At 39.3% G+C, this 23122-nt stretch overlaps 1 protein-coding gene across 5 annotated transcripts in view; it reads left to right on the forward strand.

Moving 5' to 3' along the window:
- The window catches only part of galnt14 (UDP-N-acetyl-alpha-D-galactosamine:polypeptide N-acetylgalactosaminyltransferase 14 (GalNAc-T14)), a 198873-nt gene that overhangs the window by 40067 nt on the left and 135684 nt on the right, over positions 1–23122 (forward strand). For all 5 annotated transcript variants that reach the window (XM_088089131.1, XM_088089130.1, XM_088089128.1 and 2 more), the window contains one exon: positions 2166–2335. In XM_088089131.1, coding sequence (XP_087945257.1) covers positions 2190–2335 — 146 coding nt within the window. In that variant the 5' untranslated portion in view covers positions 2166–2189. The remainder of the gene's footprint in view (positions 1–2165; positions 2336–23122) is intronic.

The following is a 23122-nucleotide window of genomic DNA, read 5'->3' on the forward strand; positions in this document are numbered from 1 at the left end:
GGCCTTTGTTCAACATTATTGTTTGGCTTTTATTGTTATTGTCTCTGGGGTTTCTTGCCTCTGCTTTGCTTTGTTTGTCAAAGCACTTTGTAAATGCTGTTTTTAAAGGTGCCATATAAATAAAGTTCTTATTATTATATTGGCTGGATAAACACAGCAACAATTTATGTCTCCTCCACATGTACTCTATTGCTATTGGTTGAGGTTGTGACTTTATCGATCAAAGTTTACCAAAGTTGAGCTCCATGCAATGCAAAGATGCAAATTAGCTTTTTCTTTTTATTCGCCCCACTGCTCACATTGAATGGAAGGAAGGAAGGGGGGGGGGGGTCGGCAGTATGAATTTGAACCAGCTACATATTAGGTTTGAGGACTGATCAAATTATTAATTGGCTAACTGAATGACTCTGCCTTTAAAGCATGAGCAGCTGTGAAAGAGCCCAATAATATTCAGACACTAACATTTAAAGTTACATTTGTGATCCCAATTAAAAACACCAGCAAAATATCGAAATATGGCATTGAAACTAATTGATTTGGTTTAAGGATTGATTGGATTGATTGATGGATTGATTTAAGTTATTTACTTGTTGTTGTGTGTGTGTGTGTGTGTGTGTGTGTGTGTGTGTGTGTGTGTGTGCGCGCACGTGCGCGTGTGTGTGCGCGTGCGTGTGCGCTTTTAATGTCTATAAACAAGGAAGGAAAATAGGCCTATATAATCTGTACCGTGATAATGTCTTCTGAATTTTTTTTGGTGTATTTATTTAGGTCAAATTTCTATGATCAAGAAATAAAGAATCAGGCCTTTTAAGCACAAACCAACATAAAGCCTCCAGCAGCACTCAGATCAGTAGAGCAAAGCTGCAGAGCGACAAAGTGCAGCATTTAGTCACAAAACAAGGAGAGAACAACTGCGATGAAAAGCTGAAGTCCAACATACATCTTGTTAAATACCAAACAGCAGAAAGTTAAAAACCCTTCTCAATCTTCTTTTTAGTAAAATGACCTCTAAAAGCTCTCCTGATGCTTTTAAAGAGCCCCTCGCCGCAGACAGCTGTACACACACATGCACACACTCTTTCAGCATATCTTTGGTGGATAATCACAGGTTACAATCCAAAGACTCAGACTGTGACATTTATGACTAAATCTCACATTCAGTTGTCATCCAGTCTGATGACTGTTACAAAGAAAATGTCAGTCAACAAAACCTGATACTGGCTGCTTCAAGCCTAGAAACACACTCTCTGCTCTGAGGTGTTTCATTTGCCTTTAACACACAACTATGTGCAGAGTCTCTGATTGATTGATAAATTACAGTGTTAATGTGATTGATCTTTTGGTTGACAGACTGAAATATTGATAGACAAAAGCTGAAAAAATTCATAGATTAACTGACAAAATACTTGTTTTATTGTACAGATAACGCTTCCTTAAGACCCGCAAAGATAGTCTGTGTGCCCTCTGAATAATGAGAGCACACCATTTTATTTTATGTCTCATCTCTTTTAGTTTTTGCTCCCTATTTTTACATGATTTTTTGCATTTTATTTCCATATTAATTTTGTATTTTTGTGACTGTCTAATTTTTTGCTTCATTGTAGTTCTTTGTTTAGAAAATTGCTATATAATAGTCTATTATTAATTGTTGTTATTATTATTGTTAGTAGGTAGGATGGGCAGAGTTTAGGAGTGAATAGGACAAAACTGCTGTTTCATTGGGGAATCGCTGCTGGGGAAAAAGATCAGTGGTGTATCCCAATGTAGTGGTATGTGTGATCCTCCAAGCATGTGCATCAATTAACAGCACGGTGTGTTGGCATATGGAGAACAATAGTGTGTATTTCTGTTTTTAAAATGAAAATGAGCTGCAAGTAAAAGCTCTGGTGCCCATACAAATAGATCTACCTGCGCAGCCCCTGATTAAATTTGGTTAATCGAATAATCAAATAAAATTCCATTTGCAGGTTCCAGCTTCTTAAATATGTGGATTAGCTGCTTTCCTTTGTTTTGCATCAACTTACATCAAATTACATCTCTTTAGGTTCTGGACTGTTGGTCAGACAAAACAAGCCAAATAAAACACAGTAGTTAATAAAATTGCTGAGATGACATGAAAATATTGTGCACAAACTGACAGATTTTTTTTTTTTTTAAAAAAAAAGATCTCAGATGCAGAGTGGGAGGACATGTTGGAGGGTTTTGATGAGCGTGGTTACCTGAGTGCTCGACGCTGGAAGCCCGGCGATGACCCGTACACCCTGTATGCCTTCAACCAGAGAGAGAGTGAACGCATCCCCAGCAACCGAGCCCTGAGAGACACACGACACTACAGGTACACACAAACACATACACACTTGTCTTTGTGCTTTTGTTTGAATCAGCATTTAAGATGCCAGATGTGTTTGAAAAAATATGTACACTGTGTGGTGAACTTTATCTCTACAATCTGAGAAACACGGCGCAGTGTATTTAATCCATCCTCTGGAAGAACACGTTTATCACACACTCTCTACAATATGATATATGAAGCAATCGCAGCTCTGCTGCTTAGGAATAAAGCTTATCAGTGCACGTACAAACCTGAACTCCAATAGCACAAACAAACACATCAGTACACATGTCACTATATTACAGGTATGTACACACACTCACACAAACACATGCACAAACACACGCACACACACACAGGGTCAAACAGTAACACAGCAGCCGCTCTCTGAGCTCATAATTAATCTCCTATCTGCACTAAAACAAATTTAGATTATGGAACCAAACACATTTTCACATAAAAATCACCAAATTACAATCCAGCTGCTAAGAAATTAAATTAAACACCAAAATAGAAATCCTCTTAGTGGAGCGCCCGTCCTCATCTGTTGGAAAGACGCTCAGCAGGAAGATAAGGAGCTCGTCTGCTTTGACAGCAGCTGCCTTCTTACACATTTCAGCAGATAAAAACTTCCAGGCACTTGTGGAAAGCGTGAAGAGGTCCAGTGCAGCGCACACACACACACACACACACACACACACACACACACACACACTCACACTCACTCACACACTCTTCCTGAACTACTGTTTCCATGATTCTCTCAGTCAGCAATCACAGCATTTAAGTACTTTGATCTTTCATTATGCTTTTAATAACATGACTTTCATTAATATCATTTTTGACATATGGTTATATGGAAAAAATACTGTGTGACTATCAGCTCTCAGCATGATTAATGATTTAATAGGTTTACAAGGGGATGTTCATTTTGGGTTTCTTTTTTAAATCTCTTAAATCTTAAGAATCTCCCCTTATTTTCTTCAAGTTACCATATGTAGTTTAAATCTTCACTGATTGAAATATTAATGCTCCAGGCATTTTGTTTTTTACATCATATGGACATATTCTAGATTAGTGGTGCATGCATTTATATAGATTTCCCATCAAATTTACCCTGACATATTTGAAAACTTTTTTTAAGAGTTTTTAAGTTTTTTTAAAGTTCAGCAAGAGGCAGTGGGCTGAATGCCACTGAAAAAATGGGAAAATCAGCAAGTAATGAGAGACAGACTAACAAACTCCTGGTTATTGTCTATTAATGGGACTTGTTGACAATTACAAAAATACCATCCTTTTCCTAAAAGAAAGTTAATGTATTTTTTAAGGTGCTGGGGTTACTTTTTTCTTTTGTCTGTCCTGAAACAGCCACACTTTAGTTTAGAGGTGCCATTGGCACTGTTTGTTCAGTCTTTAATGACCTGAATGTGTCTGACAGTATTTTTGGACCTGCAAAAAGTACAAAAAAGTTAATGCAAAAGACAAACAAATCCAGCTGGAACATCCGTTCTGCCCGCTGTGACGGCGTGGCTTTCAGCCGATAGTGGTTTTGTGATTAAAGGTTACCAGGCAGCTTGCAGTGACCCAGCTCTCTAAGAGGAAGCTGCATGTGGGCGTTAATTGGGTGGCTGTTTGTTTTGGCACTTACACTGAACATGACTAAGCCCTAGAAGGTTGCTGCTGCTGCGGCTGGCGGTGGTGAGCACAGCAGGGTACGGCTCCACGACTCACGTAGGAAGCTAAAATCTGTTAGCATAACTGGCACGTACATCACTCTGTGTGTGAATGTGTGCGACATTTTCAAGATGTACCCGCAGATGATGGGATGTATGATGGCTGACTCAATCATAGCTCCTGACAGTGTGTGTGTCAAACTGTGTGTGTGTGTGTGTGTGTGTGTGTGTGTGTGTGTGTGTGTGTGTGCGTGCACAAGTATGTGTGTGAGTGTTTCCACATGTCCACATGTGTACGCTAATGTGCCTAAATGTGTCGACCGCCTGCATCATCTGCTGTGTTTCCGAGGAGGAGGGAAATTCACTGTTGAGCTGACATAAGGCGGCTGAGAAGTGTGTGTGTGTGTGTTTGACAGAGAAAGTGAGAAGTGTGTGTAGGAGGCGGGAAACCAGGGATACGCTTACACATTAATCTGCTAGCAGGGAGGTAGGGGGCTGATAGTGCTCATTTATCTCGTATAGGACAGCAATGAAGGGTGTGTGTGTGTGTGTGTGTGTGTGTGTGTGTGTGTGTGTGTGTGTGTGTGTGTGTGTGTGTGTGTGTGTGTGTGTGTGTGGACGGGTGGGGGTTTGCTGTTATGTGATTATCTGTTAACTCAGTTACCGTGTAGCTGTACATCTCAGGAGTGCTTGGCAGGGGAAATGATAGCACCCTATACTCCTGTTAGGATGGAAAGAAAAAACTGCAGTGAAATCCTCAGATGAAGCCTCTGAGGTTTTGTATTCTTAGAAACACCTTCTCTTCTTCTGCAGACTCACTGAGGCGCTTCCTACATTTTGGCTGCGTTCCCAAAGGCGAGCTTTTGGTGAGAATTCAAGGTGGTGTGAAATTTGTAGAAAGGGCACAAAAAAGTGAGGGAAAGGACTGGTTGGAGGAGCTTTGGAAATGGAGCAGTTTAAATTTATGGTGTTGTTGATGAGGATTTATTTTACTTCTGGTGATGGCAGTTAAATTCTATTGCCAACAAGTTTAAACTTACTTTCCATTTTTGGTGCGACTCACCAGAGGCCCCACAATGCAATATTTTTGCAATTAGTAGAAGTAACGGGGTATGGCCATAACATATAGGACTGTCACAGTGAAGGAATTTTCCTTGTGGTGATTAAGGGTTGCTCACCAGTGCGATATGCAGTTTTATCGCCATTTTTTGTTGTTTTTGCAAATGACTTAATTTTTCCTGAATTTAGTGTATTTTACATAAGCTGACAACAATGACACTGTTTTAAAACAAATTAAATACTTGTTCTTGAATATAATGGTGCAATGAGGAAGAATAAGGTGCGTAGTGTTTTTTTAAAAAATTTTTTTTTTTACCTCAGATGCTTTAGTTGCGTGTGTTTGCTATGATACAGAATATCTGTGGAAGTGAAAATACTTGCACAAGGTCAAATACTTGCTCTGGATGAAATTAGTCTGTATGAGTTCAGTATTCTTTCTTCTCCATTGCTGTTGTCATTCAGCGATGTGATGGTCGGTCTTTGTAATAGAGTTTTTATCCTGCCCCTTCTCCACTGTGATTGGACCACGGGGTTAAAAGTGATGTCAAGCGGCTGCAGTATTTTACCCATGGCTGATTTTTTTTTTTACTTTCGGTAACCAATAATAAAAAAAAAAATAAAGCCCAGTGTGCAGCACGGTGCAGAATACATGCTCAACACCTTATCACGCTGCTGGCATTTACATGGTGCTCCCATGAAAAAACAAACAAACAAACAAACAAACAAACAAGCAAACAAAAGTAATCATAGCAGCAGTTCCTTGCCATCCATGTGTGTCTCATCATTATTGCAATATTGCGACAGCCTTAATAACATATATCGCAATTTATTACCTTTGTTCAAATGCAAATTATGTCTCCAAAGATACATTTTGTTAACATCTGTTTTACTTAATGAAATCATTTTAGTCATTTTTTTGTTGCAGCAAAATAACAAAGCAGCATCCAGAGTTAGTTATTAATAACTTACAGAAACATGTCTGTGCAGTACACCTTCTCCTTGCCTCTCTCTGTCACTCTCTCTGAAAACACACATTCTCGCGCACACATATGCCACGGCACTCAGTCCCTGTTCTCTGTCCTTGTCTCAGCAAACATTTGACTGCCAAATATGAGCAGCATTTTTCAAAGTCAGACTGTTTGTGTTCTTCACTCCAAAATGAAGTCCATCTTTTCGAGGAAGCTGCATTTAGGTTAAAACGTGAAGTGAATTTGGAGCTGGAGTTGTTTTTCAGTCTCTTTGGTCGAATGACAGTAAGGATGTTTCCTCATACCCATTCTGTGTGACAGCTCAGACACACTGATCTCAAAACACAGTTGTTTTAGACCCTCTCCTGTCACTCCCTATTCCCCCATGCAGTCATATTGCTAATACTGGCATAAGTGCTGATTTAAATTATTCAACTGAAGATAAAATGAAATATATATATCATAGTGCTAAGACATTACCTAATGTTTTTTTTATCTTAGTAATAGCAGGATAATAACAGAGTTTCAAATAACCATTACTGTCCTATTAGGAAAAATAAAGTTATGTTACCAAATCATTCACAGTGTTACATCTATGACCCCTGTAATGCCACTGAAGAATCTGTGTTGGTGGCAGACTAAGGTACTAAGGGAATGCAGTGTATCTAAGATCAAAGATTTGGTCTTAAAATTAACATTAGCACTGTGAAATACACAAATATCTCCTTTTTCTTAATGCATTACAAACCATTTTGTTTGCATTAGCAGCAATAGACAGCAGAAACTCAAACCACGCCGCTGGAAAATTCAAGGAAAGACGCTGTTTGATTGTCAGGTGATTTCTGGGTAATATAGTTGCAGACACGCTTCAGCAACGAGCCTTAAAAACTGAATATAAAGACACAAAAACAAGAGAACCTGGTAGATTACTACTCTAAAGCACAACTCATGTAGAGAAAGCACAGCAGGTTTGAGGAGGAGGCTCCACATCTGTTATTTTCCCAGCGGGGCAATGATAACCTAAAGATTAGAGAAACAAGCTTTTGACCTGAAGATGCGCGGCTGGTCTAAGCAGAGCCTGCAGCCTGCAAGAAATCTGGAATAATAGTGACTATGGGTGCACTCACCAGTTTCCATTGGGATTAGTGTAATGCAGGTGTGATTTCTTTGTAACTGTGGACACAATTTGCATCTTGATTATCTTGAGAGGTGGGAGAAGGAATATCCAGGAGCGTTCTATACAACATTTATAACTTTTACGTGTAGTTAAAAGGTCTACTAAACTTAAACTTCAACGACATAACAACAACATGTTTTCCTTTCCTTTTAAATGCCTGTTTGTCCCTTTGTGTCATTCTGTGTCCCCTTTATTAATTTTGAGGTGTTGTGGGTCTGTGAATGCAGCACAGTTGGATCTCTCTGAGTTCTTTTCTTCCTCTGCAGCAATTTGCATCTTGCGGGGTGGATAATTGATCTGTAAACCCATTCAGAGCTGATCAGGTCAGATCACTGGATGAGAGGACCAGCTGTTTGTGAGGGAATGCAAACTTCTAGAATGAACAGTTAAGTTTCACTTTCAATGTGCCTGACATTCTACTGCTCCATCTGTGCCCAGAGTACACTCTGTGCTCAGAGAGTGTGGTGCAATCAATAACCGAAAGGTTTATATAATGCAAGAGTGCTCCTAATGAACAATCCAGTTCCAAAAAATAGAAAATCTATGTGTGGTGCTAGCTGTTTTGTCAGTGGCAGCCCACTACAAATAAATGAATGTGTGAGAACATTTTAAGGAACCGAGGAACTCTGCCTGCAGTTTGACCACAGGAAGTTAGTACTACAATATTGAAGTAAATGGAGAGACCCAAACTTCTCTATCATAATGCAAACTCATGATGTTTATTTGTCAAATAGAAATTAGGATTTGCTCCAGTAACCTACAAAGTCAAAAGAAAGTGAACAAAGTTACAAACTGTTCTGTCAGAAACCTTTTTGTGCAGTCTTAAATTTTTGCTCTCTGAGTTTGACAGTTATCCTCAAAGTGTCTGTTCACTCACGCATCGCTTGTGTTGCTGGTATGTGTGTTAAGCAGTGAAAAGAAAAACAAGCAAAAAAACAGTGGTGTTATTGGTGGGAAACGGGAAACTTTTTCTTTTTTGGGGGGAAGGGGAGGCTGATTGTTTGGGTCGTTATTGTGTATTAGAGGAGTGCTCTGTCACTATCTCAAGTTCAGGGTAGGGAGAGCAGAGAGGAGATGTGAGGAGAGCAATAGACGGCTTAGGAAAAGATGGGGAGATAGGGATGAGAAGGTAGTTGCAGGAGGGAAGAGGAGGAGGAGGAGGAGGAAGAAGAAGAAAAGTCAAGTAGAGATTAGGAAGAGGAGAGAAGGAGAGGTGGAGGAGAAGAGGAGGAGATGGGGGAGATGCCACAAGCTGCTGAGAAGAGAGATAATTGCCACATGCAGAGCTTGAGAGGCTGTGTGTGTGTATAAACCACTCCAGTGCTCTGCTATTATCTTGGTGAACAGGGGAACCTCCCTCCGTCTGCTCTGCAACAGACAGGCAGTCTATAAGCCCAACAGCCGCTCCACCGCAGGGATTAGATCCAAGCGTGAAGACAATGGGCTGATACAGTACAGAGAGGAAACGTGTCCTACAGTACTACACGATGGGTTGATATGGCAACAAGAACTGCGTAAGAAAACTGTTCCAATGTAAGACAAAGGCAAATCGAGAGGAAAAGTGTGTACAATAAGGTAAATGGTAACAAAACTGTTATATAGAATACAGAGTAAGATAACTGTGAAGTTTTCATGATAGGAAAAAACATATTTTGTCCCTGAGCTTATTGTTTTATTATCGTTATATTCAAAATAGATGTCAAGAATTTATCTCCGATGAAAACCTGTGTGGCTGTCAAATATCAGTCTGTAGGTTTAAAGTTTTCCCATTATAACATGAATATACGTCATCTCACTTATATTTTTGAAAGAATATAATTAACATCTTTTAGTTGGTTTCAGTAAGTTAGCAGTTTGTTGGCTGTTAAACTTTTTCACCTTTGACCAACTTTAGTTGTAGTTTTGCAGCGGTATATTAATTTCAAGATACATGAAATTAATGGATATCATTTGTTTATTAATGTTATTTTAAACAAAAAGTGAACTCTTCCTGTTATTTATTTATTTTCAAAAGGGAGACTTTTCACACATACTTCCATTAAAGAAAATTTATTCAGTTTTTAATTATAGTAATACAACCTTAGTTTAACCAAACAAAAAAAATGTTATTGTAACTAATAATAATAAAATAATAATAATAGTAGTAGTAAAGTTCAGGGTGCAGTGTTGTGAGAAAGTAGTATGTTGTGATTGTGTGCATGCAGTATGCAACAGTACATACTTTGTGAAGGCATCGGTAGTACCTACTAAAAGTAAAAAGAAAACGCACCCTAGAAATTCCTCAGTATTTTAGGGGATACCTGGCATTTCCTGAGGTGTCGCAGATAAAACAGTCGAAACCACCACATTTGGAGATACTTGACTTTCAGACAGAAACATTTTAATCTGAGAAGTAACTAAAGCTGTCATATAAATATATGGAGTAAAAGGTACAATATTTGTCTCAGAGGGATAGTTGAGTAAAAGCAGAAAGTTGCACAAAATTGAAATACTCAAGTAAAGTGCAAGTATCTTCAATTTCTATGTACGTTGTTACATTCCACTCAATCAAATTTAGAAAAAAAGGTTTCAAAGATAAAGATGTCAATCAAATGAAGGGATGTCTGACTAAAAGACAATAGCAAAACAAACCAAACCATCATAGAAATTCTTGGATAGCACAAAAAAGCACCTTTTTACTAAAACAACAGAGGCGTTCACTGGTCACGAGAGAAATGTCACCATGTTTGAAGCAGTGACATTAAAAGGGTGTAAAATTATCACCTCTCTCTCCTCTGAGGCACAACTGAACAAAACACCACCCTGCACACATTTGTCATCTTCTTTGTTTTTGCCAGGGCGGGAGATGTGATAACGCTCCAGTGCTTTGTTGTCACTGCTCCAAAATGGAGGCATCCTCCTCGTAACCATCAGCAACCAGACAGGCCTGCGCTGTAGGGGAAAAACATCGACGGTCCACCGAGTTGGTTACTAATTATTTCGTTGCATTTTGACCCAGTGATCCTTGAACACTTATCAGCAACCAGATCCTGCAGTCATTCAGTAACCCCATCCATGTGTGTGTTTGTGTCTGCAGTGTGTGCCTGTGTGTGCCTGTGTGTGCCTGTGTGTGCCTGTGTGTGCGTGTGTGTGCGTGTGTGTGTGTGTGTGGAGTAGCATCAGCGTCTTTCACACTCAGTCAACCACTTAGTCATGTTACCATGAATCACAACATGCAGCTAAACATTAATCACTGTATTAGCTTTGGTGCCTCCCACGCTGAGACGCTCCACAGCCTCCTCAGATCACGAGTCCCGAAAAAAACACAAGGAAAAAAAAACAAACCTCTGAACTCTGACACTGGATGAGTTTTATTTTCCCTCGTCATGCTCGTTTATTCGATTACCTGCTCCGGTGATGGATGATCAAAGAGTCTGGTATCAAAAGCAGATGGAGGAAACATAAAACACCCTCGAGGCTCTGATTTGCTGTGAACTGATGTTCTCCAAAAAGGATCTGAAAACAGATTTGACCTCTAAAAACTTGAAACATCATTCACTGCAATTCTTTATCCACTTTCTTCCGGTAAACACTGATGTGGTGATTTGCATCTTGCTGTTTGGATTAGATTAGAGGCTAAGCATGGTTAAAAACAGTGAAAGTTTTTAGATGTCTAGATTACATTAAATTGTTGCCTCAACCAATTAAAGTTAAAAGTTAAAAACCGCCCACATCATCTCTGACTTTCGTACTGATTTAAACAGGTCTCATTGTCGGCTGTTTTCTCGTTTGGAAAAACAAACTCCCAAACACAAAAACAGTGCAAAGATGAACATGGTGTCAGACGAAATAATGAAGTGGAAACAAGACAGAAGTTCAGTCTGATTATCACGATTTGTTGATAATGATCACATTTTTTAGTGTTTGGCAGATTCTAACTACATGCTGAAATGTAATAATTGAGGTGCTGTTGAAACAATACTGAAATGCAGTGGTGGAATGTACCATAGCGCATTGACTCAAAGACTGCACTCAAGTATAGTTTTAAGGTACTTATACTTTACTTAAGTATTTCCATTTTATGCCTCTTTATACTTCTACCCCACTACAATTCAGAGAACAATGTTGTACTTTTCACTCCACTACAGGACCCTTACAGCTGCTAGTTACACATACATACAGCACTAGGGCTGCAATGATTAGTCCATTAGTTAGTTCTCAACTATTAAATTATTCTCCAACTAATTTCATTGTTTTAAATGTTCTTTTTTTAAGAACAAAAGGTCAAAATTCTCAGATTCTAGCTTCTTAAATATGAATGTTTTCCGGTTTTCTGGTTCGTTTACTCCTCTGTGACAGTAAACTGAATATCTTCAGGTTTTGGACAAAGCAACACATTTAAAAACATCAAATCTTTGGTAACACTGATCGACTTTTGTCACGTTTTTCTGACATTTTACATCAAAAGTTATTGATTTATCAAGTAAATAAACAGAACAATCGACAATAGAAATAATGAAAGGTGCAAACCTGCACAATTTGTGCTCAGTTTATAAAATATGCATTATAGATTCATTATAGATTAACTGCGACAGACTACTCAACTGTATAAAAATTAGTTAAATTAACGTGCATATTACGTAGTAATTATACAAAAATATGACATTCTGCCACATTTTGAGTACTTTCACTTTGATACTTTAAGTACATTTTGCTACTTGTACTTCGAATTGAATAGGATTTTGAATCAAAAGCTAAAATTTGGCAGATTTTTGCTCATGGTTCGGGCAGAGGGCGTTGAGAGCTGGTGGCCCGAGGGGCACCTTAATACCGTTCATCTGCACACACTTGTGCTTGTTCCATAAATGGTTACATACAATCTACAAGTTTAACAAGCATCCATCTAAACCAGAAGAGATCTGGGTTTAGCTTAGAAATATTGAGATCTCTCTTAAACTCCCATCACTCAAATTATGTTTTTAGCATAAAACTAGCTTTGTAATCAGACTGAACTGCCAATTTATTTTCACTGAATAATTCAGTCTGACTTCTTGTTCATTTGATCTGTTCTCTTCATTGGAAAGGTTGTTATTTTTCCCTGACACTAGCAACTGAGTGATGTATCCAACAAATTAGCTTAATTTTAAGTTAACACGGAGGCTGCAGTAGCAGGAAATGCAGATTCAAGCATTGTTATTGCTTTAAGTCGACCGACAGCGACCAGTCCAGCTTAGTCAAACTCTTCAGCCCATTTTTATTGCAGTTTTTGTGTCACTATTTATGTGAAACTGGAATAGGATGATAATGTCTGTATTTTTAATCCTACCCACCAAGCTATGATTGTCCCTTTTTATTCTACAGCTGTGGAAACGGCTGTCAATTAGCACCAGGCCATATGAATTGCTGAAAATTTTAGGACTGTTGAAAAAGAGGCAGAGTAAAACAAGCAACCTCGGAACTGTTTACTTAAATAATTTTTAGAAACCTTTCAGCACATTTTACTTGGTGAAGTTTAAATGACAATGCTGCAAGATTAATGTATACCTTCAGAGCAATCTATCTGTGGCATGAATTAATGATGTGAAAATGAATCTGTGACTAGAAGGTTCAAGGTTGAAATCCCTACACAGACATTTTATAGATCGGGTTAAAAGTGTCAAAATGGAATCTGCACACCTGAAAAAGTGTAAAAATGGTGTGAAAGAAATGAAAATGGATTGATTGATTAAATCCAGCTGTGATGCTTTGTCTTAAACAGACATATGCATACTTCAATACTCAGAAACTTGAGACTTGAGAAACTTGAGTCAAACAGATTCATTCAGATTTTACCATTGTATGGATCATAATGGACTCCTTTAAGACACAATATACAGTCTACTGTCTGAGTCTGAACTCTGGTTCACCTGTCCAAGAAGTTTCTCTATCAGAAAAAAACAACAACATGATGACTCCTGTTATGTTTAACGGCTGTTTACACTGAATTTAACAAACAGCACAAACCATGGCAGAAAGCTCTCTGTGAGGCGAGGAAATCCCCTTGGTGTATTGTGGGTAATCTGCTGATGTGGAACCTGAGCTCTGAAGCACCCCGGTGCTCTACAACAGCACAGAGTGACAGTGACGCTAAGCAGCTTTACCGTAGCTAGTGCCTCAGCTAACCGTCCTGCTCTGCCTCTGAGACGACTGCATGTCGAAACAATCACCGAGCAGACGGCGTTACAACTGTATCTGCTCTGATACCTGATTAGATTTGTTTGGCTCTTATTTCGCCTCAGTGCTTTTGGATTCTGTCCTTTTTTGCAGCTTTTCTGCAGTGCTTTTCTCCAAATTCCTACTTTTCTTTTGTACAATGTGCTTTGTTGATGAGTGCAGAGAATTACAGAAAATGACAATGTGAGAAAACACACAGAGTGTTTGAAAAATGAGGCAGAGCCGGTCCTGGAAATAGACTGAGACGGTGGATCTGTGTGAAGCTCTGATGTCTCATTGATTTCACCTCTTAAATCCACTTCAGTTGTGGAGGCGAGATGGAGAAGAAGGGGAGGAGGCAGATTAAAGACTGAATTTTTAAGCCCTCATATATATTCAGTCATGGATAGTGAAATTTAAAGAAACAGTCCAGCCTGAAACACTAACACAGCTATCGGTGTTGTGTTTTGCACCGCTGGGCCCATTGTGTAGTTTGGCATTTTATTTCTCCCAATAGAAGTTGCTAAAGCAGCTTAGATAAAAAAGGTTTCACCACAAAAGTAAAGTACAAACTTCATCAAAAAATAACAAAAAAAGATAGACACTGATGATAGTGTTGATTATTTCTAGCATTTAGATCGATATAGCCTGGGGGTCCAGCCCTACAGGAACTTCAAAATCAATTTTAGGGGCTCATGAGTTATTAACATAAAGTATAAATAACAGGGTTTTATTACTCACAACTATTTTAAATTTTGGCGTGGCTGTGGCTCAGAGGTGAGTGGGTTGTCTTCTAATCGGAAGGTCAGCGGTTCGATCCCCAGCTCCTCCAGGCAACAGAAGTGTCTTTGGGCAAGATACTGAACCCCAAATTGCTCCTGATGCCACATCATCAGCATGTGCATGCGTCTGAATGGTTACCACCTAGTAGGTAGTATGGTAGCCTCTGCCACCACTGTGTGATGTGTGAATGGGTGAATGTGACATTTCCTGTGAAAGCGCTTTGAGTGGTCGAAAAAGCGCTATACAAGTACAGTCCATTTATTATTTAAATTTTTCATACTTTGCTTTTTTCTTTCTTCAAATATTTCTCAAATCAAGCAATATGGAAAGGAGGAGTTGCTTTGTTTTGTTTTGGGTGAGGACAAACCAAAATAGTTGGAAACTACTAACCCAGAATATACTGAGTATGTCATAAAACCTATCAAAGTGCCAACTATTGCACCAAAGTGACAGTTTCAAAGTACAGATTTCTGATTATTGAAAAGAAATGCAAACATAAAGTGTCACAATACACAGACAAGTGGAGAATTTAGGTGCGTCACTGCTCTTGCCTGATATCATACAGAATTGTCAACTTTGTTAAACAGCATTTCCATCTTCAGTCTGACATTGCCTCCACTCCATCTGATTTTTATGGGGGAGGGAGATACAACTTTGCCTAACCAGTCACTAGAGTCCAACGTATCCGCCTGAATCTAAGGTAATTTTTAGTCCACTTTGAGTTATCAGAGCCGATGGATACGTCACACCCACCGCTAAATTTCAGCTGCATGGGCAGTGTTTACGTCAATACATGGTGCTGATTTGTTAGTCCCCGTGTGGTGCTCATTGGTTGTTTTTATTTTAACTGAGAAACTACTGTTTCATGTCAAGATGCCAGACCAGAATCAGTCAACTCGAACTCAGTGACGTGGGCAGATTCAAAGGTCTGGACCCAGGCAAAGGAGTCTCTGGAATGGTGAATGAACACTGTACCTCTCACATATTTCCTCATTTGGTGTTTAGATATTAATTGTTGTGGAAAGTACTGTCTTCCTCGTTGGTCCCCCTCAGACTTCAGATTTGAACTCTGACAGATTTCCACCCGAAAAGGCTTATGTTGGGCCAATCACAGCTGTTTATATAATAAGTTTTGGGTTTGATCCGATGACTAACAACTGGTCGAGCCTTTGTGCTTTACACAAAATGCATGGTGATGTCATTTTTTGCTTGCGCACCCTCACATCAAGGACATGAAGTTGAGCATAAATCTTATAAAGAGGCCTGCCATCGAGGCATATTTGGAAACAATCAAGATGGCTGCAGCTGACATTAAACTTGAGGTTCCAGACTAATTTTTGTTTGGGGATTTCAAGTTAAAAACTCATCCATTGCTGTTAAATTAGGTGACTGTGAGGGTCATGGCATACAATTACTTATACTGTAAGTATTTCGACACATATTGGAATTGAGAAAAAAAATTAAATTTGTTTGTAAAACATTTAAAAAAGATTCTGCAGTCGTGATGAAGGTATGCAATGAAAAATATATCCTTATGAGGACTGAGGCCTTTGTCAGTGTGCAGGATCTGTGCATGTCACAGTCAATAAATGTGTATGATGTTTCCCAACATGGCTTCCTTTTCGCCCACATAGTAAACGGTGTAACACATCAGTATTAAAAATAAATGAATTCAATTACATGCTGTGAAATATGATAATTATTATCACACTGCACTTATTTCACACTTTAATGAGAAATTTATGTACCGTTTACCGTGACATGGCTTCAAATGGGGCTGTGTAATGGCAGTATATATGGATGTGTGTGTGTATGGGTGTGTGTGTGTGTGTGTGTGTGTGTGTGTGTGTGTGTGTGTGTGTGTGTGTGTGTGTGTGTGTGTCTTACAGAGGCTGTGGCAGCCTTCAGTTGGCCCAGTCACATATTGATCCGTCTTCATTGATTGGCTGGTGTAAGTGCCTGTCAACCACCCTGTCACCGCCACTCCTCACAAGAACGATTGCTGTTACTTCCACATCTGCTCTGTGTGTGTGTGTGTGTGTGTGTGTATGTGTGTGTGTGTGTGTTAGTCTTGTATTGAGCAGCGCTGATCCCCTTCATGCCCAGACAGTTACAGTCACCCTTCCCCTCCTCCGTCCTCCATTCTCGCTCTTTACTTTCCTGGTGTGTTCTTTCTCTCTTGCTCTTCTACTTCCTCCTCATTTCCTTCTGTTTCTCTTCATCCTCCATCTTCAATCCTTTAGGCCATATTTAAATTGAGCTGGAGCCAGGGAACAGTCAATACTGCCTGATCCCTGCAGGTGTGTGTGTGTGTGTGTGTGTGTGTGTGTGTGTGTGTGTGTGTGTGTGTGTGTGCGCGCGCGCGCGCGCGCACTAGCATTTTTAAAAATGTGAAAGTAAGACGGATAGAAAAAAGAGAGTGAGAGAGAGAGAGACAGACAGTCAGAGCAACACTGATCCAAATGAGTCAATATTGCAAATCCAGTTTTTATTATGTTAATGTGTTACAGCATTTTTAGTTGTATTTAATTTATGAGTCAAGGAATTTTCTTTTATAGAATTTATTACATTACATTAATTTTTAGGGATACACAGATTCAACTTTATTTGCGATTCTGCTACCTAAACTCAGGTTATGTGCTCGTACTGATTCCCAGTCCAGTGGTATTAAATAATAAATCTACCACACTGCATGGAGATCATTTTCATCATGACTGAATGAATTTAACTGATAGCAGAAATACTGAGTTTTATAACGACACTACATAGATTATCTGACATACACCTACCTGATCATTTTAATAATGTCTTGATGCAGTTCAGATTGGTGCATCCCTAATTCAATAAACAAAAGCTTTTTGTCCAAAGCTGCAGTTAAGTGCTTCAACTTTACGTGCATCCCTTCGGAACAAACAGCTAAGAGCTTGTTCAGTGCGTCAGTTCAAGCACAAGACGAGGTTATAAAGTGCTATCATGGGGTATGTCCACGTTGCCTTATTCAAACAGCAAAACAACACAAGTCATTCTGCAAAAGCAGCTCATGTTAATTTCTTGAATACAATTTTCTCAAGTACAAAAGATGCATTTTGTATATTACAAGCTTTTAATAATACATCAGCTTCAAATTCTAACATTTGATATTGTGCCCCCAAATTTGATGTTCGTTATAAATACCATACATATAAATAAACTCAAAGTTATATAATGTTGGATATATTAAGAGAAAAACTTCTATATCACTATGAAGAGCAAGTGAACAGGTTGTTCTTTCTTTTTTGTCATGTCACTGTTTGACATTTTTGTTATTGTTATTATTATTATTATTATTATTATTGTTATAATGATAGTTACTGCATGTATTATCTCACTTTGTCCATAAAGTGTCTTTAGTTGAAAGAGAGACATGTTGTGCTTGTCTGAACATGTGCAGGGCAGGGTTACTGTTGATGATCCTGCAAACAGCTGGATGTTACTTCATGCTGAAGCACTCCAACATCCTGTTCATGCACACATACAGACACACACAGACACACACACACACACACACACACACACACACACACACACACACACACACACAATCCAAAACCTGTGCACAATTGCAAACAAAAGCACACCAGACTCCCCTGCTGAGTTGTTGATAATTACAAGTAAAACACTGCAGTAAACACCCACCTACTCTCTGTCTCTCTCTCTCTCTCTCTCTCTCTCTCTCTCTCTCTCTCTCTCTCTCTCGTTTTTCTCACACACACACATAAGTTGAGTTGAGTGTGGAGTTTACTGCAGTTTGGACCTGCTGGGCTTCTGTTCTCTATGCAGCATGCAGAGTTCGCTAATAACTTTCAGCTGATAAAGCTCAGAAAAAAATGCAAACATTGATCGACAGATTAAACAGATGCATGAGAACCTAAAACAGACGTATAAACTAATTAATGTGTTAGTAAACAGTTAATGAACTGATTAACCAGATCAGATGGATAATTAACAAATGAACACATGAGCGAGGAAGTAGGAGGAACAAAGGAGGCAATGAACGCAGGTGACAGAGCGGATGCCCAGGTGCACGTAACGACAAACTAATCAGATCCTCACAGAGATGAAGTCAACAACCAAGACAACATCACAGACTGCTGAAGCCTTTCATCTCAAAGGAAATGAAAATGCTTATCGTGATTTTATCTCCGTTATTATCGGATGACCTACAGAGCTGTGGAACAAAGGCAAACAGCTGTCAATGAGCACAAACCTGTTTAGTGATATGGGCAGAGATGGCCTAGCTTCTGCCCCGCACATCTGTGCATGAATAGATTCAATAAATAATTGGAGTGTTGTCCATAAAGATGTTCAGGCAGTTGCGAAATGGAAGGGATACTGTAGCCAGAGGTGTTTTTTTCCTGACTTGTACTCTTGATTTTGTCAAAGATATTTTCTAATTTAGGAGTTAATCTTCTGGAATCATGATACAACCAAGAGAGTTTTGTGGCGATCCAAGTTGTAGAAATGCTCTAAATGAGTCACATGTCATCGTCTGTCAGAAAAAAAGAAAATGAACCACGGGTTCCCCGATAAAGCTTCTCTCACATTGTAACTGTATTGGAGCTGAGTTGATTCATGGCCATGACAGAACAATCTAGATGTTCAGCTAGTTCTTCTTGGTTTATTTGTCTTCTTTTGTTTTTAGGCATACTTTCACCATGTGGTTTTATTTAATGCCGCTTTTGCATAGTCAGTGAGAAAGGGGATCATTGTTTGTATTGTTTTGTCAGGTTACTAGTCTCAGTGTGCAAACCAGCAATCTTTGGATCCAAACTTTGACTCTAAACGTAGACACATGATAGGATTTTCATGCCTGTAGTCTTTACCTGCAGATTGTCAAGGTCAGCTTAGCCATCGCCATGTAGCAATAAATAAAGCAGCCGATTGAAACCAGGGCTGCTGAAACCAGCAAGTCCTTTCATAAAGCCATTCTCCTCCTATTACTGTGTAAGACACATACACACACACTTTACTGACAGACAGACAACCATGCAGACACATACCCACAGTGTACACATATAAGCCTATTCATGGGACTTCAGGATTCAGTGTGGACAGAGAGAGACGCTTGCATGCTGTTACGACAGTGTTAGGGCTGCTTATTCTCAGAGGGAAATATTTTACTGGACATTATGACTGGAGAGATTTAAATGTCAGACTTCAAAAGATTATCTTGTTCAAAAACTGGATAACAGAAACCCTGAGCGCAGCAACGCTGATGATAAAGCTGCTTGCTTGTGTTTGAGAGAGAGGCAGACAGAGAGAATGAGAGAGGGGAAGAGAACGTGGAGGGTGGACTATTGCACAATGTATCTGTCAATTATTAACAGCTTATTCAGAATGCTGCTTTATCACTCAATGATCAGGCCCCCAAAACCTGTGGCCTGACCCTTAGGTCAGGGTTGACTTGTGCATCATTCATACCCATGTTTGGTTTAGCAGTCTCAAAATGTGTTATTTATTCTTTAAGATCTTTTCAAAATGCATTTGTTACAACTGTATCTTTGTTATGTTCCTAAAATGTAGCATTTCTACAAATGTGTTATACAGTATGTCACTCTCTTAAACTTAGTTTTATCACTTTCCAATCCACAACGTTGATGTAGTGCCCCTTAAATATATGTTTTATAATCTCAGGATATTATGTGAGACAGGTGTGAGTCTGGGTTTGAATGATAAACCTGTGTTGACAGTTCCCAACTTTTTACAACTTTTTAGGGATTTAAAAGCAGTTTTTGCCTCCCAACAGCCAGGTGTCAGCTCAATTATGACAAACATATGGAAAGAGGAACACAAACAAAAATCACATTTTTAAATCATATGCGGGTCCCTTTTGGTTCAGGGCCCAAAGCCGCCACTTCAGGCTGGCTCTTCACACAGGCACACAAACACACAGACACACACACACACACACACACACACACACATGCATTCATGCTGTTGCACACACATCCACACATATAGACATACACAAACCTATATTTCATGGACATTTGCACCACATATATAAAGTATGTAAGGCACAAACAAATACGTGCATACATTATTGTGCTCGAATACCTCCCTTACACACACACATGCAGTCTTACACACACACACACACACACACACACACACACACACACACACACAGAGGGAGAAAGTTCAGAAAGTGTTTTCCTTGTTTGAAGTGATCTATAATGACAGCTGAGAAATACACAGAATGCAGATGGATCATAGTGGCGACTAACGTCGGATGTCGACCGTTCATCAGCTCAAATCGAGCGTGGTGAAATATATAGATGTTCTAGCCGAGTGAAACATCGCCTCGCATTACATTACATTTAGCTGACTGGCTTTTAAGTGGCACGCTCGGGTGTGAAGACTTTGTCAAGCACAAGTTAACACCCACACAAGGATGTCGAAACAAACTCACCCAGGCTCCCAGTGGTTTTGTTACTTTTTTTAAGTGAAGGTGTTTAGCCAGTGCAGTTTTTCAAATCAACAAAGTGTAACAGCAGAGAAAGCTTCATCCCAGATCTGCATCATATTAAGACACTAAAAGAGAGTAGTTCAGGGGTCAGAGGTCACAAAAACAAGAGGACAGATACACACATACAGTTGAAGCCATATATCAAAGTGCTCCTGTTTCGACAATAGGATATCTACTTTATTTCCATAAGAGGTTATTTTAAATAATAGCCAAGAAATATATATGCATTTCAGCTTGTATTTACCAAAACAGATTACAAGTTAGACCACACTGAGAGGTGACAATAGGGGCACAGAGATTTCCTATCAGTTCTAGAGGCCATAAGGTGTTATTTTTCAAAGCCCACATACCAGTGGTGATCAGTTTGCGTCACTGGATTTGTATTTGGTTTAGGTTGCGATAAAATGTTTTGTATTGGGCTTGGTCTGGAATGAATCGAGCCACTTGGAGCACAGGCTGAAATTTGAGGCCCGAGCAGTTTTACTCTAATCAGCTCTGAGGGGCTTTCAGATGACGACTGGCACCCACTCAGACGCTGTTCAGTTTCAGTCACACGCACGCAGGTCAGGGCTTTTTGGCAGGCGGAGAGGAGATTTGGCTCAAACTGTCCTTGGCACATGCCCGTCTGTCTGTCTGTCTGTCAGTCTGCCTCGTGTTTGATCTATTCAGAACCTCTGAGATCATGATGCAGGGTTTAACCACAGCAACGTCCAACCAGTATACACTACTTTGATGATGGGACACTTGTTGCTTAAAGAGAAGCTTCACACAGATGCATCAGCCTCAGCAAAGCAAAATACAGGGGTTACAGGTACATTACAGAGAAGCTACTTTCCTCAGTTTTTACCTCAGGACCAACGAAAATTATGTCCCATGCACCAATTACACTGAATAAATTAAAAAAATTAAATTTAGCATCAAGAAAATTATTTTTGATAATTGTAGTTCTCATGTTCCTGCAATTAATGCCATAGCCATTTTTATTTATTTATTTATTTATTTTAAATCTGATTAAAGTAATCTAAAATATTAGTACACTAAATTACTAATTTGGAGATCATGACCCTCTCACCCTAACCCTTGAGCTCAGGCATATATAGTTGAGTTTAAGTAACTCATAAATGACATTTATATTTCTAGTTTAAAAGACTGATGTGCTAAGTGCACAGTTTGGAAATGTCTTTATGTAACACTAATCCCATCCACACAGAACTGCAGCATCATTTAATCCCATTTGGTTCGACATGGTGATTAACACAATTAGTGAAGTCCGTCTGGATTACAAGACCCAGAGAAATTCAGTGTTGGTATAGAACTGCAACCTTATTTAGATTACATTTAATTAGATCAGATTAATGTTGATTTGATTCAACCTCAGCGCTCTCTGTGGGAAAATTAGGTTGCAGCTGCAAAAATGATATTGTGCAACAGTGCACACACTCAATTAAGTATAAATGGTAAGAGAATTATACTATTTGTGTCTAAATCTTTGTTTTTTATGTTTAATTTTTATTTTTAACATTTTTTTAAATACAAATTATTGATGTGCTTAAGTAACACCCAAAATACTGAATAACATTGAAGTCCGGAGAGTGGTTTAAAATATAGATTTTTTTCTAAATAAGTTTGATGCAGTAAAATTATAGATCACTGTGACCTCTGATGGTGACCTGACCTTTGACCCCAGACTAATGAAAAGATTAGGCTTGATTATTGCTTATCAGCATGCAGTCTGGACACATCTTCAAATAATACCCATTAGTTTCTGGAGATGGTGGATGGATGTTCATAATTCAGGGGGGGATTAAACGAAAAAAGAAATAAAAGCTATTCAGCCGGGATCACTGACCGGAGGTGATAATACCATTCCCTCCACATTACATTCTTCTATAAATTCATGGATTGTAATTTTCTGAATTAGACTGAAAGGGAACTGAGTGCCTGGGAGAGATGCGAAAAGAGAGAGAGGGACTAATAAAAGTTTAATGGAGGGAGGAGAGACAGAGAGAAAGACAGACAGAAAGAAAAAGAAAGATAGAGGAGGAGAGATGGATCAGCCGATCTCCCAACATGACAGCCTCATCAGACAACGGTGTGTGTGTGTGTGTGTGTGTGTGTGTGCGGGGAGAGAGAGAGATAAAAAAGAGACAAAGAGAGAGAGGAAATTGTTCTGTCAGGATCCCTGGGTGTTGTATCATTATCCTGCAATGCTCTCTGCTGCTGTCTGTCCTCTTCTTCTCTCTCTCTCTCCCTCTCTCTCTGGTCTCATCTGCTCTGCTGTCCAGCCGTCTAATGGAACAGTCCATGCAAATAGCTCGGGTTAATAGAGCGAGGGACAGGAGAGAGGGGAGGAGGAGGAGGAGGAGGAGGAGGAGAGAGAACACCAGCATCCAGCATCTCTCCTCAGCTCCTCCCATCACCAGGATGTTACACTGCTGCTGCTGTTGTAAT

Source organism: Plectropomus leopardus, chromosome 16 (assembly GCF_026936395.1).
Source record: "Plectropomus leopardus strain MGB_pleo_1.0 chromosome 16, ASM2693639v1, whole genome shotgun sequence".
NCBI classification, from domain to species: domain Eukaryota; kingdom Metazoa; phylum Chordata; class Actinopteri; order Perciformes; family Serranidae; genus Plectropomus; species Plectropomus leopardus.